The sequence below is a fragment of the Fukomys damarensis genome, unplaced genomic scaffold (genome assembly GCF_012274545.1).
Source record: "Fukomys damarensis isolate Sample0158 unplaced genomic scaffold, DMR_v1.0_HiC HiC_scaffold_9, whole genome shotgun sequence".
NCBI lineage: Eukaryota > Metazoa > Chordata > Mammalia > Rodentia > Bathyergidae > Fukomys > Fukomys damarensis.
The window spans coordinates 4,980,578-4,989,730 of record NW_022900921.1 but is presented as its reverse complement, the minus strand read 5'-3'; the positions used below and the strand labels follow the sequence as shown (position 1 = coordinate 4,989,730).

Sequence of the window (9,153 nt, the reverse complement as noted above, 5' to 3'; positions counted from 1 at the left end):
TTCGTGTGGTATGTCATCTTTAATCACTGTTCTCACATGGGGGAAACAATTCACATTACTTGCATGTAAAAAGTAATTTAACCTTTAATATTAAAGTATTTTGCAAAACCCAGAAAACGTTCATCATGAGTGCAAGATACTTTTAATAAAAAGTATGTTATATAATAGGTAGTAAACAATTTGCTTTTGTCGATTTAAATATGTATCTTAAATTAGTTAAATGTGATTACATTTATTTAGTTTAAAAAGATTTTTGGGTAGTTCATGTCCTAGCTCACTAGAGGCAGCTGATACAACCAGAGGCAGTGATAGGTGCCCTCTCTCCTAGTTGTCATTTATGTGGTTAACTGACCCGCATGCTGAACACAGAGCTGCACTGATGTTGTTTGTAACTTCTACTACCACAGAGTGAGTTTTGATGGCTTCAGATGGGTCTTATGTTTTGACTTTCTTTTTCTTGTGCTTCTCGTTTTCTTCTCTTTTGTAGTTACCATCTGTGTTCAGGTGTTATTTTATTGTATCTTCCTCACATTTACAGTGAGCCATTCTGGCTAAGATCATTTGCTAGTAGAGTGCTTTTTACTTCACTTCTCACTTGTCCCAAATTCACCTTAACCTAGTGAAGTCCAGAGTCTCAACATAAATTCCCATTTGTTTTCTGTACCAGAGGCAGCAAACTGCAGTCATGGGTAGGTCATATCTAGCTGTTTTTGCAGTCTGAGCTAAAATGGCTTTTACATTGAGAAGCATTGTTTAAAATATATACAACACTGTTAATTTTAAGTGTGGTAAATAGGTTTGTGGTTGTGCTCTTTCTAATAAAAACAGAAGACCTTATGTTTTCCAGATCCGTAATGAAATATTTATACCTCAGATGACATGATACCTGGATTTGTTCCAGAATATGAGAGGGCAGAAAGTGGGTAGGATTATAAATAGAAACAAGATTGTCCATAGATTGATAGTTATTGAAGGTGAGTAGAAATTCATGCTTCTGTTTTGTTTACTTTGGCGCTTAAAATGCAAAAAACAGGGCCAAGGATTTAGCTCAGTGGTTCCATCACCTGCCTCACAAGTGGAAGGACCAGAGTTCAATCCCCAACATCCCCCCGCAAAATGCAAGTTCAATACCTGGCACCAAAAAAATGAAAAACTCCCCCAGAAATGCAAAGAACAACTCACCGATTGCATTTGACCAAAAAAATACTCAAGTATTTACTGCCTAGCATTTTACAGGAAGTTTGCTGACCCGTGATGACTCTCAGGAAATGTTTTCCATTTGTCCTGGTTGAGTGAGTGTAGTCACACCTGGGTGTCTTATCTGCCAATTCCTGCTGTAATTATCGACTCCTGCGAAAAGCACATCTATCTCCAGTGCTGTTGTGACAAACGCAGATCTTTGCTGATATCCATATGTCATGTTGAATTTGTAAAGGAAGTATCCATTTCTAAGAAACTGGGGGAGCCTGTTACTGTTACTAGGCTAAGGGCTATGTAACACTCGGGAATTGTTAGAGTGGCAGGAGTAATAGCACTTCCCATATTTGAAGCATATGGAGATCTTTCAGAAAGACTGGACAGATAATATGGTGTATTAAATTTTTGTTCCTTTGATTTTTGCAGGCTGTGGCCCTCCTGAGGCCATAGATGAGCCAGGCTGGTCTGGAACTTTTGGATAATGAGATCTTCCTGCCTCCTGAGTAGCTGGATGCTGGAGGCCTAGATTTTAGTCTTTTAAACAAAACATCCTGATACTCTTTGAAACCCTGTTAACAGAGATCTGACAGCTCATCCAATAGAAAATAGGAAGTTTTTGGCTGTTTACCCAAATAAGTCCCAGGCAAGACATTCATAAACTCTTTTCAGGCTGACTGCGGTAGTCTTTTTCTACCCTTCTTTTTTCTGTTTTCCTGCTATATGTCCATCATTCCTTTAATATACCTACCTAGGGTTTTCCAGTCTCGCCTGCAGCAAGTCTTCTCCATCTGTAGCAGCTACACCTCAGTCTGCCTTCAAAGGCACGCTCGATTCTACCTTCTTCCTTCTGAAATGTGCTAAACAAATGTGAGATGAAGTCTTACCTTGAGGCCGGAGTTCTGCTTCGGCTTCTAGTACCTGTATGACCTTGTGCAAGATGAAAATAGTAGCTGCTGTGTACTCTATGATACCAGTCGAAAGCAGTTTGCTTCGTCTTAGTTGCTTCAGGGCTTAGAAGCCACTTAATGGTTGGACTTACTGTTATTTAGCCAGGACTGCTCCATGAATTTCTGTGTAAGGAACAGCAGTAAGAGATCACCATAAAATACAGATTACAAAGCATAGTGGAAACCAGAAGAGGAGTGCGTCAGGGGAGAACTGGTGATAGCTTTGGAAAAGTGGTTATTGCTAACTTTTAAGACTCTCCGCGTATTACTGGTACATGCAGGAGAGGGAGGGAACTAATTCTTGATTAACCTCAAGCATTATTTAGGAAATGCCCTTTATTTTGTCAGAAAAGAGAGTGAAAGGCAGGTGTTTGGTAGATTTGGGTGATTCCCAGCTGGGACTGAAGAACGTTTTATTACTTTTCTTTACCCAAGGAAAGTACACAGCTGCTGCCTCCTGTGTGGTGCTTTTTTAGGGAGGAAGACTGACAATTCTTTAGCTTTTCAACTTTGCATTGAATGTTGTTTGTGATGTGACAGTAACCAGACCCTTCCAGGCTCACACAGGCATCTCTTAAGTTGGAGAACTCAGGAGCTTGAGTTAAAAAGGTGCCTGTAGTAGGATTTGAGATCTGGAACAAGAAGGTAATTGTTGCTAATTGGGATTGGGAAATTAGTATAACCTAGGAACCATAGTGTGCTTGAGTGCATTACTGTTTAAAAGGACTTGTTAAACTTTTTTTTTTTTTTTTTTGAGACAGGGTCTCACTATGTAGTTGAGACTGACCTGGAACTCACTTAGTAGCCCAGGCTGGTCTCGAACTCACAGCGATCCTCCTCCTGCCTTAGCCTCCCAAGTGCTGGGATTACAGGCATGTGCCACCACGCCTGGCAAGAATTGTTAAACTCTTAATAAAGGTCTGAGTAACTTAAAACATTATAGAGAGCTGGGGATTCAGCTCAGAGTTAGTTTTTACCTAGCATACTGAAGTCCCTGGATCAGTCCCAAGCATCTCCAAAAAGTAAAGCAAGCTCTGAAGGGCCATAAGAAACAGCTAAAAAACATCAAAGAAAAAGCATTTCAGCTCTTTCATGTAATTATGTTTGTGTCATTAGGCTGAGAAGTAGCAGTTTGATGTGGTTTAATTTCCTTGCCCCTTGTGTTCTGTTTTCCTAGAAATGGATGCAGGAACTGACTTTTTCTTCCTCTCTGGAACAGAATGTAGAGAACCATTCTGTTTCCCTCTACTTGGAGCCTTTGTAGCCAGGTTCATTGTGCATTGAACCAGAGCTAGGCAGAATGTGAGGCCAGGAAGCCATTCAGAAGGTAGTTACAGCTCAGAATAGTCTAGTCTGGCTTCTTGGAAAAGGGATACACCTTCAAATTGGGAGGCCTGGAATGCCCCCTCTGTACCCACTTGGCACAGGATTAGCAGCAGCTTCAGCAGAGGGGAGCAGTCAAGACTTATACAGAGGTGCCTTGGTTTATGAACTCCATTCCACATTTCGGAGGAAGATGGCTGTGGTCATGTTCTTCACCTCATGTGGAGCTTATGACCAGAAGCACAATTTTGCTGAATGCTTTCGTTTGGGAATTGAATTGTGGACCAAGGTGTTCCTGTATTTATTGCTTGGAGGTTTTAGATCTGCTGCTTGTCTAGGAAGGATGAGAGGTGGTATTGCAGAAAATCACAGAAAGTGAGTTGGTTCTTGGCTGGCTGTGTGGAGGGGGGCCTGGTGAATTTGAAGTTGAATTTGGGTTCGCAATTTCAAGTCACCCTCTGGCCTCATAGGAATGTGGTGGTGTGATTTGGGAGGATTTAAATTTCCTTTTTGAAGTCAGGTTTTTTTCAAACAGGCTGGCCTAATTCTAACAAAATTGCCAAGGACCTGCCCCCACACACACAAAGGGTACATTGTTTATGGACCTAGTGTAGTCTAAATGAGACACCAAATCAGATGCAACCACGAAGCCTTGCATAAGTCCTGATTAGAATGTAGTTTTTTGAAACAACTAGGCCAGTAGTCAGAGTGGAATTCTTCAAAGTGGGACAGATGTCCAGAGAATGGACTACCACCCTCCCAAAGAAGCCAGCCTGGATTACCCCAGTGGCCTACTTTTGACATTACTCTGGAAGATGAGATTGTTTTTTTCAACGTAAAATTCAAACTTATTTTCATGAGTAATCCAGTAGCTGTCTCTTGTGAAACAGTTCTTGCCCAGCATTTGTTAAGTAATGGTTGTTTAGCTTACTGAGGTGGCTCTATTTATTACCTTTTTAATTTCATGAAGGTCTCAGAAGTTAACAATGCTCACATGGTTGAAATTGCTTTGTAAAAAGGAGGTTGCAGACTGTTATGAAAATAACAAAACTAGTGAAAGTGCCTCAACAGACAGTCTTGGGAGGAGAGTGCTTAGTAAAGTATATCTTCCTGTGAGATTTAGGATAATATCAGATTACAGAAGATTCAATTACTTTTGTGTCCTGTGAAATAGGATATGCACTTGGAGTGGCTTTTTTCTGCTGTCAGGGAAGTAGAGCCTAGTGGTCATGTGCACCTGATTGTGTCTTTTCAGGGTTCATAAGGGCACTGGGGAGAGCAGTCCGGGCTGCATCAGCTGTAGGTCAGAGGATAAAGGCAGGGTTTGAAATGGGAGTTTATATATAATGTGAGTCCAGCTGGGTGGAACAGGGCCCAGGTCCTTTTAAGGGAGGGATAAGGGTGACCCCGGGTTTCTGTAGGTTGGAAGTCTTAGGAATGTGTGACCACAAGATTAAACTGAGTCTCGTGACTGCATGGAAGAGGAAAGTGCCATCCATGTTGAATGCCATGCTCTGTTATTGAAACAGCTTGTTCTTCAGGATCAGGCTTTGAAACAGACCCAATAAAAAGTATCTTTATTCTCATTTAAAAAAATTTTTTTCTATGGTAATGCATTAACAATATAAAAATACTTTGCTACATCGATCCATTTTTCTAAAATTTGTTGCAACACTATACTAGAATATGTGAGCTTTGGATTCTGCATGGGGGACTAAAGGCTTTTATTGAGGGATATGTGTGAATACAGAGACAGCCCTTTTTCTTTGGCTTCAGGTTACGTACAGTGAGGAGGCCCCCCCCCAAAAAAAATTAAATTAAAAAAGACTTGTTTTTCAAGGCTCAGGGTTGAAGCTTGGCTCAAAATGGGTCAGGGCAGGCTGGTAAAAAAAACTTGCACCCATCCCCAGCGGTTTCTGGACTCAGCCTTAGTTGCAGTGGTCCTGCCTGCGGTCCTAAGGGAATACTGAAGCTGACTGCTCTGAATGCTGGAAAAGCTGGTGTTGGAAGTCGAGGTTTGCCCTCAGCTGCCTAAGAGTTGGCTCCACCCACACTGATAAGCTGAAGTGAATCTGAAAAAAAGAACCCTAACCAGAGGGATACACACTGGAGTTGGGCCATACTTTGTCCAGCTGTTGATACTAAGCAGCCTGTCTCTTTGTGCCTGCGGCCTTGTTTTCAGAGCTTCTTAGGAAACTTCCAAGTAATCTGAACAAGAGCCACCACCACCCACGCTAGCCTGATAGGACAGGGTTCAGCTATTCTCATTGCCTTGTGGATGGGCCTAAACTTACTCCATGCCCTGTTCCTCTTACAAATTCCTGAGAACATGGTAGAAGGCTTCACTCTAGTCCAGCTATCTAGCATATAGATAGCAGCTGGTTTTCTGTACATAGGGCTTCTCCAGGCCCTGGAGACCCGCTGTCTTTTTGAGCTTTGTGGTTGTTGCCATGCTCACGTTTGATAAACCAGGTCATTCGTGGTCCATGAAGTGTCTGATATGGGGAGGGTATGGCAGAGGGGGACAGGAGAGGCACTGGTAGCGAAGGTAGGTGGGCTCTGTCCAGTCCATTTATGACCTACAGCAGAAAAGCAAGGAAGGCAGAGGCATCTGATTGTTAAAACAGATGCAGCTTGCCGCAGTCACCAGGGTGTCCTTAATGAGATGACATGGCTGACAGACTGGAGCGTTCAATTGATGGCCTCAGGTTCACGCAGTTGTTTAGCCTCTTGGCCTGGATGCTGAGGGGTTAAAAGGGCCTCTGCGCTCCCTCTCAGGGCTGGGCCTATGCCCCTGGAGGAGGCACCCAGGGGCCTGGTGTCCTGTGTGTGCTAGGCTGCCTGTCTCTGAGATTCCTGTTGCTGAACTTGTGTGCTCTGCAGGGTGCTGCACGGGGCCTGTGAGGGTCCAAGGGCTGGGAGGCTGAGAGCAGCAGAGAGACCTGGGGATGTTGGTGCAGGGTCCACAGGGCTAGCAAGCGGTTCTGTGGGGAAGTGGGGTGGCAGAAGGTATGAGGGCAAGTCCTGGGGATCTGGGGAGTTGGGGCAGCCTAGAGCACTGTCATCGGAAGGAACGGGACTGGGGCAGCGGCCTTCTCCGGGTAAGTACCGAATGCATTTCTTTTTCCTCCTAGGAATAGTGAAGAGAGTTATCTGTAAACAGAGGGTGAATTCATAGTCATACACCACAACCAAAAAATGCTGTCCTTGCACAGGCCTGGCTGACCTCTTGCCCCTCTCCCCAGGACTTGGGTGGCATGCCTGTGCCTTCAGACCTGAATCAGCCCTACAACCCAGGGCCTGGCCCAGGCCTATGGGGTGCAGTTCCCAGGACATCCACAAGGTGGCAGAGGGCGCCTCTTGCTAGGCTCATGGGCTGCCTGTGGTTTTCCAGGAGAGGCATCCGGTGTGTCTCTGAACTTAGGCATCATGTGTTTGTGGGACTCAGATCTGCAGGACCCATGAGACTAGCGAGATCTGCATTAAAACAAGGGGGCTACAGTGCCTATGACTTTGGGGGGGGGTGAGCGATGCCAGCCATTGGAGCTGGGTGAAGAGAAGATGAAATGGGCGGTGTGGCTCATCCATTACCACCCGAGAGTTCTCGGGCTCACACTGTTCTGAGTAGTATGGATGGACGGAATAAGGCTTCTGAGGACACTGCTGCTTCCCACTGTGCACAATGCACACAATACTCCTGGCCCTGTGACCAAGTCCTCCTTTGGAAGGGCTGGACACAGCTCCTCAGAGCCACTGACCTTAGTTACTGCAGTTCCCTCAGTGTTGGCCCTGCTAAGGCCTGGTCTCAACCTCAACGAGGCAGTTTTAACCACTTGGCAGGTAAAGCTTTTCACGCCCGCAGGTATTCACCGCTGCTCTCCCCGACCCCTCTGGTCTCAGGAAGCACAAGATAGCAACGTCATGGCTGGTGGCATCCAGGTCATTTAATTGGTTCTCTGAGGTCACCCTCTTTTTAACCTCAGATTGAAGGACTCAGGCCTGTATAGGGAGGGGTTCCACTATGAAGAAGTGAAGCTGGCAGCCCGTGACTGAAGTCTGGAAGCAGGGGGGGGGCAGGCCCCCTGAGCCGAACATGAGGCTTTTCTGCTGAGGGCCTGCTAACTCTGGCTAGCACCGGAAGCACCTGTCTTGAGTTTGCTTTCCTACCTAGAACCAAGCGACTTTCTCTCCAAGCTACGTCCCGTGCCCACTGACATTCTTAGGACATGGCCCCTAGCGTGCCCAGGAGATAGGGGAACCTGAGGGGCTGAGGAGGGGGCTGCAGGCCCAGCAGAACACGTGCAGTCAGGGAAGCAGCTTAAAGCACGGGGGAGGATGGTGGGGACAAACCCACCTGCACGGACCACACCAATCCGTCTGCTGGTTGAGGCCAAAGCGAGCACGGCATTTCTTAGGTGAGCCAGGGTCTGCTTACAGCCATGCCAGAGAGGCAGAGAATGGCAGAGGGCGAGGAGGCAGGCAGGCAGGCAGCAGGGCAGAGCAGGGCCCAGAAAGAAGAGGTAACATCAGTGTTAGCCAGTTACAGACACCCCACAGACCCCACAGGCAGAGTGGACCTCTCCAGGGCACAGCCAGCCCCAGTGAGAGCCCTAGGGCCCACAGCAAGGTGTCAGGAAAGGCGAATTCCCTACCGGGCAGCAGAGTGGGAAGGATGGCGGGATGGAAGACTGCAGAGGGATCTCGGGCTGTTTCAGGGTGGCGTGGGGGCTCTGCTCTGGAGCAGCCTACCACCTCCCCACCTGCTGCATCTACACAGCAAAGCTGCAAGCTAGGAATGGGCCAGCACAACTAAGAGTCATGGATGTGGAGTCTGGAATCCTCAGGAATTGGCTCACAGGAAGGCCTGCAGCAGCATATGGGCTCCCTGAATCCTCTAGAGTGCTTTGAATTGCCCTGAGAAATGGCAGGACAGGAAGTAGTGACGGAGAAGCTGCCAGGCCCCACAGCCCACTCCTGCTGCCCACCTCAGTAGGCCTAGGCAGGGTGCAATGCAGTTAGGCGTGGAGCCACAGTTACTTCCTAAGCTCTCTGGGAGAGGCCAGCTGTGAACAGGGCTGGCAAAGGTGGCAGGGACACACCACCTGCCAAATGAGTCAGCCTCCACTGGTCTCACGGGACTGGCACAGCTGCGCTTGGCAGAGAAACTGGACTCATAAGGTGCAGGCCTTGTTTTCAGAGGCAGTGAATGACCAGCAGGGCTGGTCTGGAAATGGGGGCACGGAGAGCAGCCTCCACTCCTTCCGAGGCAAGGCCTTACCTGTGGTAGATTCCTGGTGCTTCTCCCTCGAGCGCCTCTTCTTCTTCCCCTGCGGGGAGCAAAGGGAGGGATACTCGGAGCTAGAAGTACACACCGGGCGCTGCCAGCCTGCTGCCTGGCCGACTGCTCATGGCTTCAGGGCCTAGAGTCCGCTCCTACTAAAGGCCCTAGGGGTGTTTCTTGACCAGTTATTGCTGGGCCACTGTGGGGTACACTTTGGGGCTCCTCCCTCTCCCAACATGGTCTCCTAAAAGACATTGCTAGGCCCCTTCTTCCCCATGTGCCCCAGCCCCCTGTAAATGGAAAGCAACGTGGGCTCCCTTTTAGGGGCGCTGGCCGTGGGAGGCCTCCGGCCCTCCCCTGTGATGTCAGGGTAGTACTTCTGCTCTCCCTCCCAGGGTGCCCGCC

The 9,153-nt window shown here is 47.4% G+C and overlaps 1 protein-coding gene across 9 annotated transcripts in view; it reads right to left on the bottom strand.

Moving 5' to 3' along the window:
* Window positions 1–5,009: 5,009 nt before the first annotated feature.
* Window positions 5,010–9,153, bottom strand: part of Tcf7 (transcription factor 7) — a 25,958-nt gene continuing 21,814 nt past the window's right edge. For 3 of the 9 annotated variants that reach the window (XM_010639726.3, XM_010639729.3, XM_010639730.3), the window contains 2 exons: window positions 8,746–8,794; window positions 6,432–6,597 (listed from right to left, as the gene is read on the bottom strand). In XM_010639726.3, coding sequence (XP_010638028.1) covers window positions 6,518–6,597; window positions 8,746–8,794 — 129 coding nt within the window. In that variant the 3' untranslated portion in view covers window positions 6,432–6,517. Of the gene's footprint in view, window positions 6,621–7,821; window positions 7,898–8,745; window positions 8,795–9,153 lie in introns of all 9 variants that reach the window. The other 6 variants (XM_033761566.1, XM_033761567.1, XM_010639728.3 and 3 more) reach the window with 4 other exon arrangements.